The following is a 24215-nucleotide window of genomic DNA, read 5'->3' on the forward strand; positions in this document are numbered from 1 at the left end:
TTTTAGAAGACATTTAAATTTTTTTATTGCTGTGTATGTGGGCATGTGTGCCTTGGCTTTGCATGTGGATGTCAGAGGCCAGCTTTATGGGGTAGGACCTCTCCTGCCACCTTAAAGGAGATTCCAGGCATTGAACTCAGGTCTCAGGTTTTTGCAGCAGAAGCCTTTACATCCACCATCTCACAGACTCCCATCCTTCCTTTGTTGGTCTGGGCTCCATGTAAACTTCACTTTTGCCTGGAGGGAGTAGAGGCATTCCCAGCAAGCATATGGTGTCCATAAGAACACCAGACCATCCCAGCCCAATGCTGTGGTACCCCTTCAAGCCGTTCCTTACCTTCAACTGCCCAGATGCTGCAGCCAGAGCCTGAGAGCAAACTTGGTTCCCGAGCTGACCCGTTCTTTGTCCTCTGCTGTGGTTGGGGTTGTCCGCAGGAGTGTGGACACAGGCAGGAGCAGAGGTTGGGTCCCTCCGTCGTCCCTCAGTTCGGTTGCCCTGGATTACGACAGTTTCTGTCTGGGTTGTGCCTTATCGCTTACAAGGGACTTTAGTATGTTGGGCCATTTAATCCTCTCAACTCTTACAATAAGGCAAGCGAGTGTTAACCTCGCTCAACAGAAAGGAAACACTCAAGGAGGTTAAGGGACTCTCCTATGGGAGAGTAGGGTTCAAACCACGGTCTTCAGTGCTAGCTAGTTGAAGCGCGAACTCTTAACGTTTGGAGTCTGGTCTCAGGTGGGTGGTCTTTTAGTTTTCAGTAGAGCAACTTGTTCCCTCAATCTCTTCCACAACATGTAACTCCAAACTGCAATCCCCCCACGCATGCGTATGCATGTATGTTGTATGCCGATCAATCGCTAACGTCAAACGCTTACGGGAGAGAGGGTGGTAACCGGTCCTGGAGGAGACGTCCGGGTGTCTCTGTGCCATCTTCTGTTGCAGCCACAGCCGCTGCTACATCTGGTCCCAGCCACATAAAGGCACTCACCTCATTTGGATTTATTTGGATCCGGGCCTGGGGTTAGACATGTTGATTCATCACTTAGGGGAAGAGGCTGCAGGAGGGGAGCACAGCCTGAAGCTTAGTTATCTCCCCTGTCCTCTTAGTCACAGAACCAGGTGGTATGTGCTGTCCTCTACTGACTGCCAAGCCTACCTGGAGCTTCTGTTGTGACTCCTGGGAGATCACGAGTATGTAGAGAATGAGGTGATGGTATTTGGGGACACCCCAGCTCAGCCTAGGAGGGTAGGCAGACTGAAACAAAGCCAAACCAACATGGCATATGGAGAAACTTCCTGTTTGTGAGACTTTGTAAACAGAGCTTTAGGGAGCCGAGATGCTGGGCCACAGCCCAAGGAGGGGGTGGTAGGTAACCTAACAGGTAAGAGGGATATAGGTGAGGGCTATGGTTTGGGGACTCCATCCCACCCACATTTCTTTTCCCCAGTGGCCAAGGCAGATAAGGATTGTTCAGTGGGCCTTAGGGGTTGTTAGGGCTCTGTCTCACCTCCCACAACCCCAGAAGGACACAAGAGAACTGGTCCTGGGGCAGCTGTAACCCACACTCTTCCTGCAGCTCCCGAAGCCCACACTCCAGTATCTGGGAGTCAAAGGGAGCAGTAGGTCAGAGTGGCCAAAGCTTAACCCCACCATTGCCCCTCAGCCCATACCCAAGGGGACCCCACTCATGGGTCTCCTGGTTGGGTCGGCAGACTGGTACCTCCTCATCAAGTTCCATGTGGCCACCTGCAAGAAGAGTAGACCCAAGAGTGAACAGTGATTGCCTTCACCAGGGACCCCATCCTCCACCGGGCAGAGGAAATTTGTAGCTGTGGACGCTGACCTTGGGCCACCGCTGTATGCGACTACCCAATAGCAATGTGGAGGAAAAGGGCATTGTCTTCCATAGTCCGTTCTTAGGCGCTCACCTGGAGGGACCCAGATGTTGGGGGAAATGGGGAGAGTGCATGTCCTTCGGGTCAACAAGACAGTCTGGTCACTGGACTGAAGAATCACAGCCACAGCCACATCCACACCTCTATTCGTGGTCAGCTCGCTCCTGGAGCCCCCGGGCTGCTGGTCCAGAGCCGCAAAAGGGCAGAAAGGGGGTCTCTGACAAGAGGGGGTTGGCCGGGCTAAGGCTTTGAAGCAGGGTGGGACTTTCAGAAATTAGGGGTGCCGCGGTGGGAGCTAGCCTGTCGCCACCAGCCCCCGCCCTCGCTTTCCTGCTGGTTCCCTTGTCCCGACCTGGATTGGAAGCCTCTCCGAGGCGCCGGGGAACGAGTGCCTGGAGAGGACAAGGCGTCCTCGCTCCAAGCTGCAGTGCGTGTGCCACGGCCCCGGCCCTTGCTCGGCGCCCAGGAGGCCACACACACTCTGCATGAAGTTCGCCGACTCCAGGCGCCCGGCCAGGCGCAGCAGCAACCGTGCAGCAGCCATCGAGCTGCCCTGGCCGCCGCTTGCCTGGCGCCCCCTGGTGGCCCAGCGCCATGAGGCGTGCAGCTTCCGGTCCGCCTGTGCAAGCCAGATTTTCTAGACAGGCTGGGAAATTTAGACACAATTTTTGGGGGCAATCCCTGCGTGTAATGCTCATAAAACCACAAAGAAACCCGCTACATATTCTCATTTCCTCTTGAGTTCTGACTTCTCTGTTGGGGACAACAATGCCCAGGCTGAATGATTTCTGGAGAGGTGTGTAATTCCCCGCCAACCCTAGGCTGAACTTCACCTAAGGGCCCTGGCCACCTCTCAGCAAGTAAGTGCCTTAAATTAATTACGGCTCCATATCAGACGCCTAACAAATAAAAAAAAAAAAAAAAAAGTAAAGCAGGGTCTCATGTAACCCAAGCTAGCCTCAAACTCGTGTAGCCAAAACAGATGTTGGCCTTCTGACTACAGGCCTCCATGTCCAGCCCAGTTTGTGCAGTTCTGAGGATCAAACCCAGGGCTCCTGTGCATACCATACTTAATAAGTGATGGTGAGTAGCTTGAAGGCAGAGCCAATCTTTTATCCTAAAAAAATATAATCACGTTTATGCTAAATTTTGGGGTAGGGTGGGCATGCACTTGCCATGGCAGGCGTGTGGAGGTCAGAGAAGTTGGTTCTCTCCTCCCATCATGTGAGTCCAGGGGAAAACTTCAGGTTTGTCACTGTCTGATTGGAGTCAAGGCCTACTCCATGAGATGGAACCCACGCCTGACACTTCCTGGGATGGCCAAGAACCTAGGGGAAAGCCAGATACTACTGTCTGCTAAAGGAAGGCAGCAATAAAATGACCGATACGTCATTCTGCTGTACTCATGGGTTCGTGTCTTGCTCAGCCATCCTCAGAGAAGCTTCCTCCCAGCAGATGAGAACAGATACAGAGACCCACAACTGGACATTATGCAGAGAGTGAGAGATCTTGGAACATTTGATCCTAAATGGGATGTCTTCATCAAACCCCCTCCTTATGGCTCAGAGAACTCTGTGGAAGAGGGGGGGTGAGGAGGAAGACCGCAAGAATCGGGGTGGAAGACACCAAGGAAACAAGGCCTTCTAGGCACAACAGGAATGGTATATATATATGAACGCACAGAGATCATGGCTTCATGTACATGAGCTGTCCGGGTCTTACCCAGGACTGAGAGGGAAAGCAGACGCATACCCCATCCTTAGCCAAGAAGCTATTACAATTGATAACTGCTTGCACTGGACTCTCACTGGGTAGACAAACCACACCTAAGGGCCGGCCCAGCAGTTGATGGCCAATAATCAAACTCAATGGTATCTCTGGAGGTTTTTTGTCTAATAATGAATGCTTAGTCTACATTTTTTCCCTTACAGATTTCTTGCTTATGTATTACAGTGTCTGATTTTGTTTTTATGGGTTCTCTCTGTGTGTGTGTGTGTGTGTGTGTGTGTGTGAATGTGTCTTAGTACCTGTGGGATTCCCCCCCCCCCCCCAGACAGGGTTTCTCTGTGTAGCTTTGTGCCTTTCCTGGAACTTGCTTTGGAGACCAGGCTGGCCTCGAACTCAGAGAGATCCGCCTGCCTCTACCTCCTGAGTGCTGACGTTAAAGGTGTGCACCACCACCACCCGGCCAGCACCTATGTTTCTTTTGTTCTGAGTTTTTTATGTTTGTCTTGTCCTATTCTGGTTTGTTTTTATTTTTATCTTATTTTCATTACTTTTAGATGCCTGTTTTCTAATGAGAGAGAAAGCGTGTGGACGTGGGTTGGTGGGGAAGTAGGGAGGATCTGGGACTTTTTTTTTGAGGCAGGGTGTAGCTCTAGCTGTCCTGGAACTCACTCTATAGACCAAGCTAGCCTTGAACTCAGAGATCCACATCTCTCTCCTGAGTGATGGGATAAAAAGTGTGCACTACTATTGCTTGGCTAAAAAAAAAATCTATTTTTGATTTAAAAAAAAAATTCAGGTTGTCATGGTTGGCAGCAAGAAACTTTACTTCCCCACTAGGGCCCCATTTATTTTGCTACATTGTGTTTAATGTAGAACCTGGCAATAATATTGACATTCCAGTGGAAAGAATTACAACATCCGTAAGAAGAAAGGCCTTGTAAGCAACACTCAACTGCATTAAGTGAGTTGAAGCTGCTGGGTCAAACTGTATCCAAGATGCTGACACCATCTAGGGGGACCGGAGAGAGGAGGAAAGGAATACTTTCTTGTGTGTTTATCATGTCCCAGACATTATATTCAAGTGTTCTATTTGAATATATTATTGAATATATAATTTCAGATGTGCTTGAAGCCTGGACCTGGCAAATGTCTTTTGTTTACATATTCAGTGTAACTGCTCGGGCCTGCACTTTCCCTGTTAGTCCTGGACACAGGTCTTCTTGCTGGCTGTGCACCCATGTTTTCACCCTAGTATTTGTGAAGCAGAAGCTGGATTGCGGAAAGTTTCAAACTAGCTTGGTCTACACAGTGAGTTCCAGGCCTGCCTAGCTATATAGTAAGACCGTGTCTCAAAACCAAACCAAAACCAACAACCAACAACCAAAAAAGCCCCAAACAAACAGAAGATTTCCCCTCTTCCCAGAGCAGTCTTTGACACTGCTGCACACTGTGTGCATGTGTTCAGCATCACAGCTCAGTGAGATAGGTATGGACTTTTGCAAATGGAATTAACTACTTAGGAGGACATTTGAGGGACTGTGATTGTTTGAATATGTCCCACAGCTTCCCTGGGGCATCTGAACACTTGGTCCCTCACTGATGGCACTGTTTGGTAAGCTGAGGAAGTGTGGCCTTGTTAGAGGATGTCACTGGGTGTCTTAGTTAGGGTTCCTGTTGCTGTGAGGAGACACCATGACCACGGCAACTCTTATAAAGGGAACATTTAATTGAGGTGGCAGCTTACAGTTCAGAGGTTTAGTCTATTATCACGATGGTGGGGAGCATAGTGGTGTGCAGGCAGACATGGCGCTGAAAAAGGAGCTGCTATCTTGATCCTGCAGAGAACAGGAAGTGGTCTGAGACACTGGGCATGACTGGAGCATATACGAGACCTCAAAGCTCACTCCACAGTGACAAACGTCCTCCAACAAGGCCACACCTAGTAGTGCCACACCCTCGGGGCCAATTTCTTTCCAACCACCCCACGGGGCAGGATTCCTGCCCCAGCCACCATGCCTTCATTCTGCTCTGTTGGACTCTGATCCTCTGGAACTATAAGCTCAGGTAATAGCCTCCTTCTGACATTTTATAGTAATAGAAAAGTAACTAATTCTGGGATGTTTCAACATGAGCTTGGCTGGTTTTTATTTTTGTTTTGTTTTCTTAAAACAGGTTCTTGGGGCTGGAGAGATAGCTCAGAAGTTAAGAGCAACCAACTGCTCTTCCAGAGGTCCTGAGTTCAATTCCCAGCAACCACATGGTGGCTCACAACCATCTGTGATGAGATCTGGCACCCTCTTCTGTGTACTTAATAAATAAATAAATCTTTAAAAAGAAACCAGGTTCTCACTCTATTGCCCACACTAGCCTGAAACTTATCAAAAGGGCCAGACTGTAGATGTAACCATCTTGTTAAACAAGAAACACAGAGCCAATGCAGAGATGAAAGCCCAAGAGGTCAGAGTAATAGCTAAGAGCTAAAACCCTTACCCTTCACTGCTGCTCCTGTCCTTCCCTCAGCAAGAGACCTACTTCCTTTGTCTCTGTCTTTTTATAGACTTTCTGTTCTGCCTTCTCATTGGTTGTAAACCCAACCACATGACCTCCTCGTCACTGCCTGTCTGTATAGACTTCCAGGTCTTCTGTGGTTGATACTGAGATTAAAGGCGTGTGTCTCCATGCTGGCTGTATCCTTGAATGCACAGAGATCTGCCTGTCATGTGATCTGGATTAAAGGTGTATGCCACCACCGCCTGGCTTCTGCTACGGCTTGCTATTAGCTCTGACCCCCAGGCTACTTTATTATTTATTAACATACAAATAGAATCACATTTCAGTACAAATAAAATATCACCATACCACACTGACCTTGAACTAGGAGTAATCCCATTTTAGCCTCCTTATTGGTGGGATCCCAGGTATGTGCCTTCATGACAGCTTTGGTGGACTTCTTTTTTAATGTGTGGTGGGTGTATGTGTTGTACAGGTATGTGCATGTGTGTCCGGATCAGAAGCTGACGGTTGGATGCCTTCCTATCTTATTAATTTTACATTTGTGTGGATGTGTATCTATGTGTGCCATTGTGCCCGAGTAGAGGTTAGAGGACAATTTGTGGGGTTCTGGACTAGGTCACCAGGCTTGGTGGCAAGCTCCCTTATCCACTGAGCCATCATCTTGCTGGCCCTCCACCTTATTTGCTGACACAGGGTCTCTCACTTTACCCATTCATCAGTTTGTCTGGACTGGCTGGCCAGCGAACTTCAGAGATGTGTCCATCTCCAGGGTTAGTGCTACAGGAATCACACCTAAATTTCACATGGGTACTGGGCTTCTGAACTCAGGTCCTCATGCTTGAGCAGCAAGGATTTCACCTAGTCATCTTGCTGGCCCCTCGGTGATTTCTTAATAAGAACTGATACGTATAATTTATGATTACTCTTATTTATTTCAGGTGCTTCCCCCTGTGACGATTCGATAAGAGGAGGATGTGGGTATGAGTCTATTAACAAATTTACACAGTATGTCAAACGCATGGTTATTGTGAGCAGTAGGAAAGACAGGAGCAGAGGCTCAGGACAAGAATCTGAAACTTAGCCAGGTGGTGGAGCACACATCTTCAATCCCAGCACTTGGAGAGGCAGGTGGATCGCCATGAGTTTGAGGCCAGTCTGGGCTACAGAGTGAGTTCCAGGACAGCCAGGGCTACACAGAGAGACTGTCTTGAAAAACCTAAAAAGAATCTGCAACGTATCTCATTGCAAAGAATTAATCCAAGCACCTTCTTTTTTTCTGTCTCCTAGATCTTTTGAGAAGGATGCTGGTTTCTGGTTGGGGATGGCGCTCAATGGTACAGTAGCTGACTAGCCCGTGAAAGCCCTGAGTTCGATTCCAGGACTGCTTCTTCTAGGTCACTGTCTCTTCATGGTGCTCTCGATGTATGACTCCAGCAAGAAGATGGTTTCATCTACCTGGATCTCACTGGCATCCAACCTGAGTGAAAAAGTGAAAGCATTTGCCTGGGCTTAATGCTCATTAGCATATTCAAGATTAGAAGCTCGGCTGGGTGTGGCCAGGCAGACTGGCTTGTTTATCACAGTGTGTGGAAAGAGAACCAGGAGAGCCTTCTCCCTTGTCAGGCACTGTGGGGCTGCTGGGCTACACAGACAGCTTCTGTCCTGGGAGACCTTAGAGCTTCACTTACAAACACGGGAAAGAGCAGCACTTCTATGCAAGAGCAGAGGTGAAGGTCCTGCGCGTGCTTTAAAACCACAGAGGCAGAGAGCTGTGTTAATCAGGAAGAGTAAGCACTTTCCCCATCTGATAAAACCAACAAGGAAAACAAAACCAGTTAACTCCACACTTAAAGGTGAAAAATTCAGCTTTCCTTCCTTAGATCAGGAACAAAGCCAAGATATCCTTTACAACCTTCTTCTGGAGGTGCTATCAAGGCAATTAGGCAAGTAAAAAACAAACAAACAACAACAACAACAACAAACAATGCTTCCAGATTGAAAAGAAAGAAATAAAACTACTCACAAATGACATAGGAAGTCTCTAGGTATCCATAAAAAAATCACTAGAAGTAATAAATTTACACAATCCCTGTTAAAGTAAAAGGAAATGAAGATGGACTATTCTGTATAAAACTATGAAGGGCCTCCTGGCACAGCAATGAATTTGGATTTTATACTGTAGAAAATAAATCAATAACTCATCTCAGCCAGTGTGGTGGTATACACTTGTAATCCCAGCACTTTGGAGGTGGAGATGGTGGAAGTGACAGAATCAGGTCAAGGCCAGGATGACTATATGAGACCTTTAGTCAAAGCATGTAACTCCTTCCAAATCAAAGGATGAACTACCTTAGGCACAAGCAAGGAAGCCAATAAACCATTTCAACGATGAGAATGATGCTATCAATCACTGTAAAGACAATAAATAACCTGAGGGTTGGGGAGATGGGCCAGAGAGGAGACTGCCTGCCATCCAAGTGTGAACCTGAGGCTGGAGTCACACACACACACACACACACACACACACACACACACACACACACACACACGAGGAGCACGGTGACACGTGGTTTGCAGGATGACGTTATTGTAAAGCTCTCTCAGCAAGAGGTGATGAAGGACCGAGATGAAAGCCAGACTTGAGGCTGAAGTAAAATGCTCAGTACAGAGAACGACAGGGTACAGAAAAGAAGCAAGATGGCCTCAGAACTGCTGGCCTACAAAAACAGACAGGCTCAGTACTTTGCCCTGGTAGGTTCAATTCTTTTAATTAGGCTAGGAAAGAAGCTGCTGTGCTTAGGTTGCTCATTGAATTGGAGAGTGGGCTGTGAGGCCGACTGTCTGAAAGGCACCATCGTCCAGTCTGGACTCCCACCACTCACTTGTTAACGTTGCGTTTCAGCGTCTCCAGCTGCTGCCGTTCAGGAGCTGTGATCATCTCCTCGATCTCCTGCAGCTGCACCTCCTCTGCACCCGTGGCCTGCATGGATGCGATGATGGCCTCTACCCTCTGAGACTTCTCTAGCAGCCGCCTAGCAGACAGACACAGCTTTAAGGTATGTTTCTTAACTCTGAGATCATTTTGTCTTCTAGCCCAGAGGCCCAGTTCCTTCTTTTCCATGTTTCATTTAAAGACACTGTCCATAACTTAATCACAAATATAACTTTGTTCCTGAAGCATTTATTGCCCCTCAGTTGCACTTACAACTCTGGGGTCAAGCACATGCCTCATAAACTTGCAAAATTATTTAATTGGGGGTATAGTCAACAAGTGTAAACTAAGGCATGATTATGCCAACCCAAACCTAGGACTCAAAGCAACTACACTGTGGCTTGGGCTACTGTTGCCATTTCGAGAGCAAGTTTTCCCTCAGGCTTTGGACCTTGAAAAATGTAAATGAGAAAGTGTTGGGGCTCACAGCTACCAGGAGAACTGACACCATGTATTCTTGAAATGTTTAGTTATTGGTTCAGTGGAAAACACAGTACAAAAAACAAGCTCTGTCTGGGGGGGGAGTGAAATGTAAACAATTCACTGGAGAAGGCACTCACTTGTTCTCTTTCGTTTCAAACTGCCGTCTTTCTATCAAGTTGGCTATGCTCTGAGGAAAGAGAAGACAGACTAGAAATGTGAACAGTTCTGTTGAAGTACCGTGGAGTGGGCCAGGGAGGTGGAAGGGCACCGCTGTGTGAGAGCTTGGGGAGAAACCCGCCTGGTCACCTTGTAGCACCTGTGCAGCAACATCCTGGCAGCCGAGAGCACATTCACGGTGTACAGATAGAAGGTCCTGGACGGGGCGTGGTCTGGTGTTTTTGGAATTTCCTGTTGGTCCGCAGAAATAAAGAGAAATTGTTCTTTGGAAATGGCGAAGTAAACACCCATCCATCTGGCAGGGTCAGCCCTCATGTTTACTGATACTTCTTACTTTCCTAGCCAATCAGTAGTGATTATGTCTATGACATAATCAGCCACGTGAAGCAGGCTGCCTGGCTTTCCATTTTTTCTACCGCATTCTGAATGAAAGGGCAGACAATTAATATTTACTGAGTAAACTCTACACATGCCAGGTGGATTGCATTTGATTTTCATAATAGACCTTATTTATTAATAATTGAGACAGTGTGATACTATGTAGTCTATGCTGGCCTCAAATTTTTAATCCTCCAGCCTTATGTAGTGCTGGGATTATAGGTACACACTACCACAGTTGGTCCAAACCACACTGCTCTTATATCATCAACTACCGTGGGCGCCCAAATTCCTCAAGGTCAGAGAATCTGAGTTTGCTTTACCCAGCAGGGCTGCACATGGAGATGATTTGGCCATGGCCATGGGCATGGTTACCAGGTGTTTGTAAGGGTCTACACTTGGCTGTATGGTGTGCTTTGATCTTGTAAGGAGGAGGTCTTTTACCTCTCCCCTCAGCATGTTATAAAAACCCCTTTTGAATAAAGCTCGGGGCTGCTGGGTATTGACTCAAGCCCTCCTATCCTGCATCTCTGTCTTTCTCCCCATCATCTAGGTCTGTCTTTCTCCCTAATACTCCCCCATTCCTCTCTCCTCCACCCAAGAACCCTTCAAAAGGTGGGAGCTGGTTGGAGCTGGTCTCCCATAGACTCCCACAGCCCACCACCATTTTACAGATATGAAAATGATGGTAGTTGACTTGCTTGGTGAACTGATTCCAAAATCCATCCAACTTGCTTCCTCAAAGGGTCCCCAATAAAGTTTTACAAGGATCCAAGATATACTGAATGAGTGACTCTATTAAGGGTTTAAGGCTCTCAGGTCAGGAATTACAGGTTTGGGGCTGGAAAGGGCAGGAAAGTTAAGAATTGTGAGCTGATTTCACGGTGTGTTGTCTGTCTCTTACTAGGCCAGTTAAACTCTACATGACCCTTCATGGTTTGCTGTCTGCGTTAATCTTTCTTCTCTGTTTCAGAAGTGGCTGTAGTATGTCTCTGTGGACCCAGGGTAACTTCCCCAGGAGTTTCTCCTGTTGCAGCCAGCTTGCTGTTCGGCAGCTATAAAGCTGTGGGTGGCTACCTGGAGTGATATGAAGTTTTCTGAGAGCATCTTATACAGCATATCCTTTGCCTCCTTTGCAGGAATCATTGCAAAGTCCTCCACCTGCTTCTGCTCCAGGTGTTTCTTCTGCAATACCAGACGGAATATTCTGGCACAGCGAGACCCGAATCTGGGAAAGGACAGAGCAGCACGAGGTACTTTAGCCCCTAGTCTCAGAGTGTGAACAAACCACTCCCTATGTGGCCGAGCAGAGAGGAGCAGCAATCGGAGTTCCTTCAGAGCCCAGAAGTTGGTGACGGCACTGTTAATCATAGCTTGTCACCAAATGGCGACTCCTTGGAGTGCCACAGTTCTTGTATTACAGAGCTTTAGGGTGGCTGGTTCATCTGCCTAGCTAGGATTTAGCTCTACGGGGAAGAATAGTTCTCCTGGAACCAAGTGTGGCAGGGTATGCCATAAAAACCAATTGCCTGTTCAATGGGGTGTGGATAGGAAGTGTCTGAGGCCAACCCCAATCAGTGACCCTCTTACCTCTCCTGGATGACAGACTCCAGAGTTGCAGTGGCTAGGGATGCTAATGCTTTATGGAGGTCTTGATGGAGAGGATTAAGGGCAGTCAGTAATGTTTTGGCCTCATCATTATGACCTTAGTTTCATGACTAAAATCCCAATTTATAACTAAAAATTAAATATTTTGCTTTTCACATTTTGTGTATGTATGATATATAAGCATATTAACATTTGTAAGGGTTTTGCTTAAGTAAACTTATTTTTTATTTTTATTTTATGTGCATTGGTGTTTTGCCTGTATTTGTGAGGGTGTCAGATCTTGGAGTTACAGACAGTTGTCAGCTGCCATGTGGGTGCTGGGAATTAACCTGGGTCCCCTGGAAGAGCAGCCAGTGCTATTAACCACTGAGCCATCTCTCCAGCCCCTCTTTTTTTCTTTTGAGACAGGGTCTTGCTATGTAGCCCAGACTGACTTTGAATATTCGACTCTCTGCCTCAGGCTCCAACCTGCTCCGACTGTAAGCATTTGCCATTATCTCGCTTTCCCCAACTCCTCCCACCCCAGCTCTCTGCCTCGCCTCTACCACCTTCCTCCTCTCTCTGCTGCAGTGCTGGCGATCTGGCCCAGCGCCTTGCACAATGGTGAGTGAGGTGCTACGGAGCAATGACAGCCCCAGGCTCTCTTTATTTTCGTTAATGTAACTCACTGAAAATTCACAGAAAAACTGATAAAGTTGTTTCAGTTTTTGACCTTGTTTAGTATATTAGGCACTGACAAAATCCTTTACTGTGGTGGCACATGCCTCTAATCCTAGCACTTGGGAGGTGGAGGCAGGAGGATTGCGGGTTCAGTGCTAACATCTAGGCTATACAGTGAGTTCAAGACCAGCCTGGGTTACATGAGACTGTTTCAACAACAAAACAATCTTTCCAAGATCACCCTTCTGCTTCTCCTAACTCAGGGGTCTTGACAGAACAACTAGGAAGGATACTGATGACATACATTCCTCCTCCACTGTCGCCAGACTTCCCAATAAATTCTAGCTGGTAAAGAGAGAGTGAATGGTGTTAACTGAATGTCAAGTCCAACAATGCTGTTTCCCATGGAGCAAATCTGGCCAAGAGTCTGAAGCAGGCAGCTCCTGCTGGATGATGGGACTTTGTCTGGGATGGCCAAGTAGACCAGAAGGCTATAGGAGAATATTAGGACTTAGTGGCAGAGATAAATTATAAACAGACCAAGGGGGTGGGGAGACTTACTGGGTCATCTGCCAGCAGCGTGAGGTACTGATCGAGGACTTGCTTAGAGATGTTATAGCCAACAGGCAGCGACCTGAAGATCTGTGGAACAGAAGGGGATGTTGGAACTGGGGCCTGGGAATGCAGAACTGTTAACATGACTGAAACCAGATGTCCTAATTTCAAGTTTCAAAAACATAAAAATGCCTAAAAATATTCATATATCATTGCTTATAAGAGTAAAACAAAGGCCAAGAGGGACCCAGGCCTTTAATCCAGAACTTGGGAGGCAGAGGCAGGCGGATCTCTGAATCTGGAGCCTGGTCTACAGAGCAGGTTCTAAACACCCAGTGCTACATAGTCAGACCTGACATAAACAGAGTAAAGTAAGAAACAACCCAAATATCCAGTGATAAGTAATTCAACTACAACCAAATACGGTGGTATATGCCTGTAATTAATATCAGCTATCCCAGAGGCTGGGTCAGGAAGACTCTGGGTTGTTGAGTACCTGCAGCCTCCAAGGTTAAACCTATTCTGGAAGGAGGCTCCTGACTCTGGAAGCTAAAACTAATAAGTCTCAAGAAACTCATGAAATTTACAGGGATCAAGAACTCAGAAAGTAGGGCCTTTAATCATAGCACTAGGGAGACAGAGGCCAGCCTGGTCTACAGAGCAAGTGCCAGGTCAGCAGAGACTCTGTCTTAAACAAATCAACCAACTACAAAAAACTTAGAAACAATATAAAGTATAGTAACAACATTTAAGTAAGTATAATTATAAAAGTAATAGAAATGTAATGTTTCAAATGCTAAGGCTTTCATCAGAATCCATATGTATATGTTGTAAGGTAGCCTTCACTGCTGCTGTCCAGCCTAGCTTTGAATTCCTCAGCTCCAGCAATGCTCAGCAGCCTTCTGAATAGGTAGGAGTCAGGCATGTGCCTGCATACCTGGCTGCTAGAGTCATAAAGCAATTAGAAATAAGTTGTACTTGACAGATATTTCACTATAATAATGGCTTAACAATTTTTTTAGATTTATTTATTTATTTAGAGACAGGGTTTCTCTGTGTAGCCCTGGCTATCCTAGAACTTCCTTTGTAGATCATGTTGGCCTTGAACTCAGAGATCCACCTTCCTCTGCCTCCTGAGTGCTGGGATTAAAGGAGTGTGCCACCACGCCTGGTTTTATTTAAAAATTTCTCTATGTGTATATGTTTTGCCTGCATGCATATATCGTGTGTGTGCAAGGCCCAAGGAAGCCAGAAGAGGGAGTAAGTAAGATCCCTTTGAATTGGAGTTATAGACTGTTGTGAGCTGCCTTGTGTGTGCTGAGAATTCATCCTGGGTCCTCTGGAAGAGCAGCCAGTGCTCTCAACCACTGAGCCATCTCTCCAGCCCCCAAGGCTTAACATTTAAAAAAAACAAGGCCAGGTGGTGGTGGTGCACGCCTTTAATCCCAGCACTCGGTGGATCTCTGTGAGTTCAAGGCCAGCCTGTGCTACCAAGTGAGTTCCAGGAAAGGTGAAAAAAAAAAAAAAAAAAAAGCTGGATCCTAAGTGGCCAAACATTTCAGTGCTTACCATTTCGGAGAAATCCTTGCCCCATTCCAAACAACAGAAACTCCCTTTCCCCCCAAGGCACAGGCATCAACAATCAACATAACCCTACAAACTCTGTCTGTTAACTGGTATGACACCTACATGGATCAGAAAGCTAGCACAAAAACAGGAAGCTAACTAAGAGAGGTGGTGCAGACCTCTAAGCTCAGCACTGGGGAGCAGAGGCAGGTGGATAGCTGTGATTTCAAGGACAGCAGGGCAACACAGGAAGTGCCAGGACAGCCAGGGCTACATAGAAAGGCCAAAACAAAACAAAACCCCAATCACAGCAAAACAAAACCCACGAAAGGAAAACTGAAGCACACCTCATTGGAGGACAGTGGTTGGGTAAACGGAGCACCAGAGGGGGTGGTAACCTCACTCATCCGGAGCATTGTCCGCACAATCTCGCTGCTTGTCTGAAAAATAAACTAGAAGTCAGAATCCACCTTTGCCACCTCATCTGACAAGCAGCTGAATGATCGACCTTACCCCTTGCTCAGCACTGGCTGACCCACATGGACATTACCTGGTCCATTCGGTTTGCGACTGCGCTCACGATTGCTTGGTCTCGGAAGTGCTGGTGGAACCTGTCAAGGTGGACTTGCCAATAAATCCCGTCATCTGGAGTGGGCTGAGAGAGGATGGTCAGAGAAACACTGGGTCCAGTGCAGGAGCCGGGAGACCTGACTGTCCCATTGGTCTCCATACACTGAGGCAATTAAACGGGCTGGAGAAAGGGAGTTCAAGAGCGGACCAATGTGTCCCGACAGATTCTAGCTTCAGGTTCTCTGAACTCACCTTCCTCCTCCTGTTAACCTCCTCTGTTCCCTCAAGTCTCTCACGGGTCACCTCCCTGACTCTCTCTGCAGGTGACCTCCTCCTCATTTCACCGGGGACACACAAGCCAGAACTCACACAACTTTGTGCAAACATCTTCCCATCTCCTTTTCTTCTTCCCTCTCTCCCAGAAAATGCTCGTCCTCTTCCTCAGACGGTGTCCCCTCACTGGGTTTGTTCCTGTCCTCTAAACCGGCAGCTTCCCCGTGTTGCTTTCTTCTCACCAGCTTTGACCCTACTCAGGTCTCTAGAGAACCCCTCCAACCCCAGGCCTGCCCCCTTCCTTCTTCCTTCCCTTGGGCCACAGCCGGCCATCCCAGCTGTACTCCCCTCTGGCTTACTCAGCCTTCTCCACATCTGTCTGAAATTCCAGTCACTGGCATTCCAGTCCCACCGCGGTCCGAGGACCTCCTGTGGCTAAGCTCAGAACATACTTCCCAGTCCTGATCTTCTTTGACGTTTTTGAAGTATATGGCATAATTGGACATTTTTTCAACTTACCTCCTAAGTACAGGGGCTAGAGCTTTGTGATACCACACTCGGCTAAATGTCCACTTTTTAATCTGAGACAGTCTCTCTACATAGCCCTGGCTGTCCTGAAACTTACTATGTAGACCAGGATAGCCTTAAACTCACAGAGATCTGCCCGTCTCTGTCTCCTGAGTGCTGAGGTTAAAGGCATGCGCCACCATGCCTGGCAAACTGTCTTTCTTACAAAGAAAAAAAAAAAAAGAAAAAAGAAAAAAAAAGTTTATTTTGATTTTATGTGTATGTGTGGTTGTCTACATGTATGTATGTATCTGTACCAAGTGCATGCCTGGTACCTGTGAAATCCAGGAGACGATATAGATCCCCTGGGACTGAGTTACATACAGATAGTTTTAAGCTGCTATGTGGGTACTGGGAACTAAACCTGGGTCCTCTGCAAGAGCAAGTGTCCTTAACTGCTGAACTATCTCTCTAGCCCCTCAAGATTTCTTCAGTCCACGTTGTGTATGTGCGTCTGCCGTGTGTGTGTGTGGGGGGGGGGTGGGGGGGCGGGGGGGGTGGGGGGTGGCAGACAGTGCTGATCTCTTGGAGCTGGAATTACAGACATGGTGCTAAAAATCAAGCTCTGGTCTTCTGGAAGAGTAAAAGGTACTCTTAACTATGAAGACTTCTTTCTAGACCATAGACATCTACTTTTTTTTACTTTTTGAGGCAGATGGCTGGTGAGCCTCAGGGATGCTCCTGTGATTTTGGGTTGGGCCATATTCATAGCCTGAAGATTAATATTGTAGATCACATTTGCAGATTTTAATAGTCCTTAGCTTGACTTTTTCTTTTTAGACAGAGTCGCATGTAGCTCAGGTTAGCATCAAACTTACCACATAATTGAGAGTGACCATCAACTCTGAATCTTCCTGTCTCTACCTCCCAAGTGTTAGGATTACAGGCATTTACCACTACATCTAGCTAAAAAGTAATTTGACCACCAAACGGGTAAGAATGCAAGAAGGGAAACCACTGAAGAGAGTTCTGGAGAAGTGCTGAGAGGAGACGTGGGCCTGGGGGCCGGAGAGAGGGCTCAGTAGAGAACAGCAGTGTTGTACAACCGTAAGGACCCGAGTTTGAATCTCAGCACCCACATAACAAGCTAGACAGGATCATAGGTGCCTGATTTCAGCACTGTAAGGGAAAAGGATTGTTGGGGCTTGAAGGCCAAGAAAACAAAAAAGCCCATCCCCCAATATCCAGGTTCAGGGAGAGAATGTGCTCCAGAGGAATAAGGCAGGGATTGCTAGAGGATCTGCTAGTCTCTGCCTTCCAAGTGCTGCAATTAAAGGCATGGGTTATCACACTGGGTACCACTTCTGGCTTTATTTGGTACTGGAGAATCAAACCCAGGTCCTCATGCATACCAGGCAAGCTATCTACCAACTGGGCTACACCCCTGGCCAAAGTTTCCCATCTCTAAGACAGGGTTTCTCTGTGTGTCCTTGGCTGTCTTGGAGCTTGCTCTGTAGACCAGGCTGGCCTTGAACTCACAGATATCTTCCTGTCTCTGCTAGCCAGTGTTGGGATTAAAGGTGTGCACCACCACCACCACCACCACCGTCCAGCTTTTTTTTTTTTTTTTTTTTTTTTTTTTTGACAAGGTCTCCCATGTAGCCTTGGCTGGCCTGGAACTCACTATGTAGATCAGGCTGACCTTGGACTCATAGGGATTCTCCTGCCTCTGCATCCTGAATGTTGGGACTAAAGGGATGCAACACCACATCCAGCCCTGCTTCCTCTTTTGCATAAGTTAGTACCATTATTCAGTGAAATAACTTAAGCCTCAGAAGGAAATGGAACATTCCTTCCACAGAGTCCCTCCCACTCTCAGGAGTTCTCCCTGTTCTTAGTAAAAAGGGGGCAGGGGAGAAGTGGGCAGAGATAGTAATAGCATTCGTTTCTACAGGTCTATTCCTGACCAACATTTACTGACGTTCATAATCCTACTCCTTCTTAACTAGAACATTTAGGTTCTGTTAGAGCTCGTTATCTGAGGGCTATCTCTGGGCTGCTCTGACTGCTAATCAGGAAGCCCCATTACCTCTTTGTGATCTGTGTATTTTGGTTTCTTGGCCTTGGGCTCTCCAGCAGCATCCTCGTCAGATGATCGCCTCCTTTTACCTTTTCCTGTCCAATAAAACATTGAACAGTTAGACTATGTATCATATGGTGACAGGAAACGAAGCCGGTGCCTCTTCATCCCGAGATATTTGTAGCTGCCTCAAGTTAGAGCTGTGTAGGAGGCTGAGGAGCTATAAAAACAAGTCAGTGAGGGGATCATCTAAAACTCAGTATGTTCAAACAAATCCATAGTCTTGAAGTTGGGTAATCCCAGCACTGGGGAGGCAGAGGCAAGTGGATCTCTGAGTTCCAGACCAGCCTGGTCTACAGAATGAGTTCCAGGACAGCCAGAGCTACATAGTGAGAACCTCTCTTGAAAAAAAACCAAAAACAAAAATCCAAAACCAAAAACAAAAAAAACCAAAACAAAACAGACACAGAGAGAGAGAGACAGAGACAGAGACAGAGAGAGAGAGAGAGAGAGGGAGAGAGAGGAAAAGAAAATCTGGGACTGCAGAGCACTGGCTCAGTGGTTAAGAGCACTGGCTGTTCTTCCAGAGGACCTGGGTTCAACTCCCAGCTCCCATATGGCAGCACACAATTGTCTGTAACTTCGGTTCCAGGGGATCTAACACCCTCAAACACATACATGTGCATAAAATAAAAATAAATTATTCAAAAAAAAGAAAAGACCCCCCCCCAAAAAAAAAAAAGAAAATTCATAGTCAAACTGCTGCTCCTCCTACACTTCCTCTCAGTGAATGGCACCATCAGACACAGATGCCATTCTTGACACTGGTCTTCTTACTGCTTTTACATCTACTTCTCACTAGTCTGTCTCTGTTTCCCCTTGCCCTATCCTTCCAGCCTTTATCAGACAATGTACAGTGTGAGTCAGATCATGTCACGCCTCCCTCTGCGCTTAGGTTAAAGAACAGACTCCACAATGCCTTGTTAATCGAGTCCTCCACTCTCTGGCCTTCTCTCAGGCTTCTCTGGACCTGGCTCGCCTAGCTTCTACACTGACCTTTCACTTTCTCTGATTTTTCTTACTACACACTAGTCTTCAAAACACCCATCTTCTATCACCTCACTGGGTAGGTCCTACTTCTTCATCAAGTTCCAGATCAAATTCCCCTTTCTCAGGAAAACGTGAGCCTTCACCCACTGCATAAATCCATTCCTCCGTTCCTAGCTCCTCCACAGTCCTTGTCAGAGTGTGTAACATGTCTGTGACAATGTCTGCTGGGAAGCGATCATGGTTTTCCATCATTACATACTACAGTGACTGGCAGGCACAAGCAAGTAACTGGTAAACAATCAGAAGTTCCTTCACGTAACAATCAGTGAAGAGGAATCCACAATTAGGGCAAATCACAGTTTCAGGATGAAAACTCCTTACCTATCAAGCTCAGCTTAGGAACTAGGTACATGTCCTTTTCATTAATGACAAGGGTCGGGGCAGGTGGCGGTGGCCCAGGGTCAGAACTGTCAGTGTCAGGAACCAGGGGACAGCGCTGTACAAAGTGAGTATCTGCCAGTCGCACAAACGCATTTGAGACCTCAGCATAGTCCATGGTCTTGCCATCTGTACCACAGGAGGAAAGAGGCAGGTGAGATGGCCTAAGGAAAGGGAGAGCAGACAATCTAGGCTTTTGCTGAGAGCTGTAGGTCCAGTACTGACCCTCCATGGTCTCTGTGAGTCGGTCCGCTACTTTCTTCACAACAGCTGACATTGTCATCTTGCCATTCAACAGGAGCTCCTCAACAATCAGCTCGCCACTGTCACTGTACAGCGTTTTGGTGGTATAGATGTACCGGGGATACCTAAGCATCCGCAATACTCGGCTGCACTGGGCTTCATACTCCACCACACCACGTTTATGGACATGATAGATCACCAGGTTATGGTGGATGAGGACACAAAGGGCCTTCTTCACCTAGACGGGACCCGAAAGAAAGAGAAGAAAGACCTGGAGCAATGTAGCTCATTACTGCTGAATACCGCCCACCCCTGACAGCTTAGTAACCGTCAGAAAACTAGCCAAGAGTCTTCTGAATCGTTTTAAAAGCAACCAGGTCTGTGTTGAATCAACACAGGCCCATCTGAGCAGGACCTGCCTCTTGTCTGCCCCAAGGACTCCTGTGTCTACAGTACAATGTCTGCAGCCAAACTTATCCCCAGGTCCCAGGACAGGGGACCCAGGGCCCATGAGCAGCAGAATCTGTTGTGGCAGCCATCTGGGCCAGTTCCTGCCATGACGGGACAGGGACTGAATTTGACTTGACTGCACATGGAATCTTACTCCTCTTTGTATGAGTGTAGTTAATGAGAATCACATGTCAATGGGAGAAATCAAGAGAATTCCTTGCTATAATGGCCATATTATCCTTGATCTCTGTCTATCTTCTAGTTTTCTGTTTTGGATCAGGGTCTCATGGAGTCCAAGGTAGCCTTATACTTGTTATCTAGTTGAGGTTGACCTTGAATTTCTGAGTTTCCTCCTCTCAAGTGCTAGAATCATAAACATAAATCACCACACCCAGTTTTATGAAGTGCTGGGAGAGCAAACCAGGAGATCTTACATGCTACGTAGTCAACTGAGCTATACCCTCAGGCAGGATCATGACAGATATCTTTCACACCACAATTGACCCCTTTTCCTGTCACTTTTATTCCTGAAAGGCAGTACTAGATTAGAAGGCTTCCTGTGAATAAAGGAGTGAGGTAGGGGAACAACAAAGATCACTTACACAACCAAGATGAGCTAGGAACACTCTGAGAAGCAGTGTTCTGGGGCCTAAGTACACCACCACACCCCCACCCCACCCCCTAGTGATTCTGATCACAGGGCAGGCTTGCTTTATTTCTATTCTCTAGGGGAAGGAGTATCACTGCTGAAAAGTGGCTGAAGGAAATGAAGAAGTTAAAGAGAGCAAACTGGTATCACCTAAACATACCTGGTCCAGTGATGTTCCTGTGTCATGGGCAATTACCCTAAGAGGCTGGCTGCCGGTTCTGATTAGGTGGACGCCAATTTTTTCTACAATCTCACCAAAATGCTCTTGCAGCAATAGAGAGCACAGTTTAATCTCTGCTTGAGTCATTGTGCCCGAGAGCCTCAGAACTGGGAAAGAACAACAATATAATTCACATTTTTTTTTTCTTCTGGAGGGCAACTTGACAATACATATCAAAATCTTAAAATCAGCTGGGCGGTGGTGGCACGCCTTTAATCCCAGCACTTGGAGGCAGAGGCAGGTGGATCTCTGTGAGTTTGAGGCCAGCCTGGTCTACCAAGTGAGTTCCAGGAAAGGCGCAAAGCTACACAGGGAAACCCTGTCTCGAAAAACAAAAACCAAAAAACAAAAAACAAAACCAAAAAACAAAAAACAAAAACAAAAAACTAAACAAAGCAAAACAAAATAAACCAAAAACCCAAAACTTAAAATCTTGCATATATTTGCTTTAATACTTTAATTTGGGATCCTCTGTTCCAAGGAAATAATAATAATAAAAAACCATGCCATTAGTTCTCTTCATAATACTGGCACAGACATACTAAAACAGCCCACCATCTATCAATATATTATTGTATAATCAAATATGAGCACACATTATGCAAATATTTAAAATGACTTTGCACAATATAACTAGCATAAAATTGTAATGTGTTGTAACAGAAGAAATTGCAGTGGCTGGGTATGATGGTGTACCCCGCCTGTAATTCTAGCATCCAGGAGGCAGAATCAAAAGAATCAATAGCCGGGTGGTGGTGGCCCACGCCTTTAATCCCAGCACTCGGGAGGCAGAGCCAGGCGGATCTCTGTGAGTTCGAGGTCAGCCTGGTCTCCAAAGCCAGTTCCAGGAAAGGCCCAAAGCTACACAGAGGAACCCTGTCTTGAAAAACACAAAAACAAAAACAAACAAAACAAACAAACAAAAATCAATAGTTCTAGGCCAACCTGGGGTACAAGCCAGTCTGTGTTAGACAGAGAGACTCTGGTGGGTGAGACACTCACTCATCAAAACAAAAGACTGGAAAAATAGACATCAAATATATTTTCTAAATCTAGGTATGGTGGTGCATGCCTGTAGTTCTAGCATTCGAGAGGTGGAGGTAGGTCAGGGGTTCAAGGTTACACATTGAGTTCAAGGCCGGCCTGGCTACACGAGACCCTGTCAAAAAAAGTCCTATTTATTTTTAGTGTTTTATATGTGGTTTCAATATTCTTATCTTTAAAGACTGGATTTATCTGGGGGTGGTGACTCACATTTGTAATCCCACCACTAAAGCAGGAGGATTGTCATAAATTCAAAGCTCACCTGGGCTACATAGTAAATACGAAGCAAACTCGGTCCAGATTGTGAGACCTCTAAAAAAACGAGGGGGGGATATGTAAATGACTTGCAATCTGTCATAGATACAAATAACTAAGGTTCACGGCTCTGTGGGAGTACAAAGTATCATTCCCAAGCCATAAACCACAATTTAGAAGCGAGGAAGTACAGAGGAGCTTCTTTCTCAACAGGATGTTTCAGTTAGGAAGAGGAGTAATGTTCCCCGCAGAACCATATTAAATTTCTACCTTGATAAATGGGAAACAAGCAGAAATGGATGTAGTTGATGTATAAATTACCTCCCTATCACAAGCTATACCTGCCATTATTCATCTATTTCTCCAGCGCTTTAGTACCTCTCTTTGTCCCTCTTGCCAAGTTGTCGCAGGGGAGACTATTTCATGTATCCACCCGTCTTTGGAGAAACATCCCTAGAAAGGTTGCCATCCTTGAAAAGCATTTCCAAGGCGCCTGGCTCCTTTCCCTTCATGCAAGTTCCTGTTCCGGACTTCGTTTCTTGGCCCTGACTCGGGGCCTCCACATTCCGGTGGCGTTTTTTCACTAACCTCAGGGTCAGTGCTAATTTAGAAGCTCCAAATGTTATCCTCCGGAGACCAGCAGCCTAAACTCAGGGGCAGCCCACCACCCCGTCTCCAAAGTAGAGCGCCATCCGGGCGGACGCGGAAAGGGTCAGAGCACGGACCGCTCTAGCCGGCAGTGTCGGTGGTTTCCGGAGGACGCTCTTTCTTTCCTCTCGGTGGAAGGCTGGAGGACCGGCCAGGGGCTGTCTGAGGTGCTGGCGGGCGGTCCCTCCTCTGCCTTTGGTGCCGGGAGGCGGGCCTCGGGTCGCGCGGCCGCTGGCGGGCGGGCCTCTCGGGGCCGGGCGGGCTCACGTGACCCTTGCGGGTCCAGGAGCGGCCGGCCGCACAGAGGAGGCGGCGACGGCGGCAGCGGCGGCGGCGGCGGCGGCGGCGACCGCAGCCCAGGAGGTAGCGGCCTGGGGAGGGACCGCCGGCCGCCCTTTCGGACATCCGCGGCGGAGGCGAAACATGGCGGAGGCCTCGGCGGCGGGGGCGGACGCGGGCTCCGCTGTCGCCGCGCACCGTTTCTTCTGCCACTTTTGTAAGGGCGAGGTCAGCCCCAAACTACCGGTAAGAGCCCCGTGGGTCCCGCCCTCGGGCGCCGCGTAGGTGCCTGGCCACGAAGGCTGGAAACTGGGTCTTAAGCTGCCTGCACACCCCTGATTCCCCTGACACCGGTGTCCTCGGCACCTGCTGCCCGCCGTCCCCTGGCACTGGCAGCGAAGGCTAGGCGTCAGGGCCCGGGTCGGTCACTCCTGCCTCGCCCGCATTTCCGCGGCGCGTCCAACCTGCCCCTCTTCTCGCTTCCGCTCTTGCCCCCCCCCCCCCTTTTTGTCTTCCTCGGTGAATTCTCCGCTAAGTCTCCGCTCAGTTTGCTTGCAGGACTCCTCCTTGTCTCCTTTCCGCGGTGACCTATCCCCCGCGTACTCTTTTTCGCGGTTGCGGCTCACCTTCCTCTCCCCCCCCCCACACTTCTCAACCGGATCCTCCCCCTTCCGCATCCTCAGTGAGACCAAATAGCGGATTGCCGAGGACTCCCCAGTAGGTTGTGTTGAAGCGGGGAAAGAGGAGGTTTGGAAGGTGACAGGGAAGAGGGAGATGTTGTTCTTCAGTGGGTCCTGGGTTCTTGTGAAAGTGAAAACAGCCGTGTGCTAATGACTTGCAGACCGGCTGCGCTCTCTGTTGCTATTGAAGGAAATGGCTTTAGGAAGAAAGCAGGACGTACTGTTTCAACTTAGTTTATTTTAGATGTCACGCTGTCAGTGTCTTTAGCTCCACTTTCCAAGCCCACCCCTTCATTCTTTCTGTTCAGAAAACAAACAAACAAGCAAAACA

The 24215-nt window shown here is 47.5% G+C and overlaps 3 protein-coding genes and 1 non-coding gene across 9 annotated transcripts in view; 1 reads left to right on the forward strand and 3 right to left on the reverse strand.

Annotated features, from left to right (window-relative positions):
• Positions 1-33: 33 nt before the first annotated feature.
• Positions 34-2771, reverse strand: Nudt17 (nudix hydrolase 17). Its single transcript, XM_036190424.1, has 8 exons — positions 2250-2771; positions 1931-2114; positions 1723-1748; positions 1510-1602; positions 1158-1256; positions 877-1016; positions 338-496; positions 34-237 (listed from the first exon to the last, which is right to left on the reverse strand). Exons 1-7 carry the CDS (start codon positions 2439-2441, stop codon positions 340-342), a joined length of 891 nt encoding a protein of 296 aa, XP_036046317.1. The 5' UTR covers positions 2442-2771; the 3' UTR covers positions 34-237; positions 338-339.
• A 4540-nt stretch (positions 2772-7311) lies between these two features.
• On the reverse strand, positions 7312-23622 carry Polr3c (RNA polymerase III subunit C). Of its 6 annotated transcripts, none has more exons than XM_036189994.1 (16): positions 22866-23622; positions 22285-22334; positions 20919-21085; positions 19642-19897; positions 19360-19545; positions 17938-18023; positions 15049-15153; positions 14846-14938; positions 12939-13019; positions 12671-12722; positions 11700-11760; positions 11187-11337; positions 9861-9962; positions 9692-9741; positions 9022-9171; positions 7312-7616 (listed from the first exon to the last, which is right to left on the reverse strand). In XM_036189994.1, the coding sequence occupies exons 3-16, from the start codon at positions 21063-21065 to the stop codon at positions 7535-7537; spliced, it is 1602 nt and encodes a 533-aa protein (XP_036045887.1). In that variant the 5' UTR covers positions 21066-21085; positions 22285-22334; positions 22866-23622; the 3' UTR covers positions 7312-7534. The 6 variants fall into 6 exon arrangements, with proteins under 6 accessions (XP_036045887.1, XP_036045889.1, XP_036045886.1 ...); XM_036189996.1 differs by lacking the exon at positions 22866-23622 and adding an exon at positions 22656-22858; XM_036189993.1 differs by lacking the exon at positions 22285-22334 and having other exon boundaries at positions 22866-23621.
• On the reverse strand, positions 20115-20250 carry LOC118586456. The gene has a single exon (XR_004945341.1). It is a non-coding gene; the product is annotated as a small nucleolar RNA SNORA5 (small nucleolar RNA).
• The window catches only part of Rnf115 (ring finger protein 115), a 68896-nt gene continuing 67746 nt past the window's right edge, over positions 23066-24215 (forward strand). The window contains exon 1 of the mRNA XM_036190000.1: positions 23066-23450. Coding sequence (XP_036045893.1) covers positions 23349-23450 — 102 coding nt within the window. The 5' untranslated portion in view covers positions 23066-23348. The remainder of the gene's footprint in view (positions 23451-24215) is intronic.

The sequence above is a fragment of the Onychomys torridus genome, chromosome 6, assembly GCF_903995425.1.
Source record: "Onychomys torridus chromosome 6, mOncTor1.1, whole genome shotgun sequence".
NCBI classification, from domain to species: domain Eukaryota; kingdom Metazoa; phylum Chordata; class Mammalia; order Rodentia; family Cricetidae; genus Onychomys; species Onychomys torridus.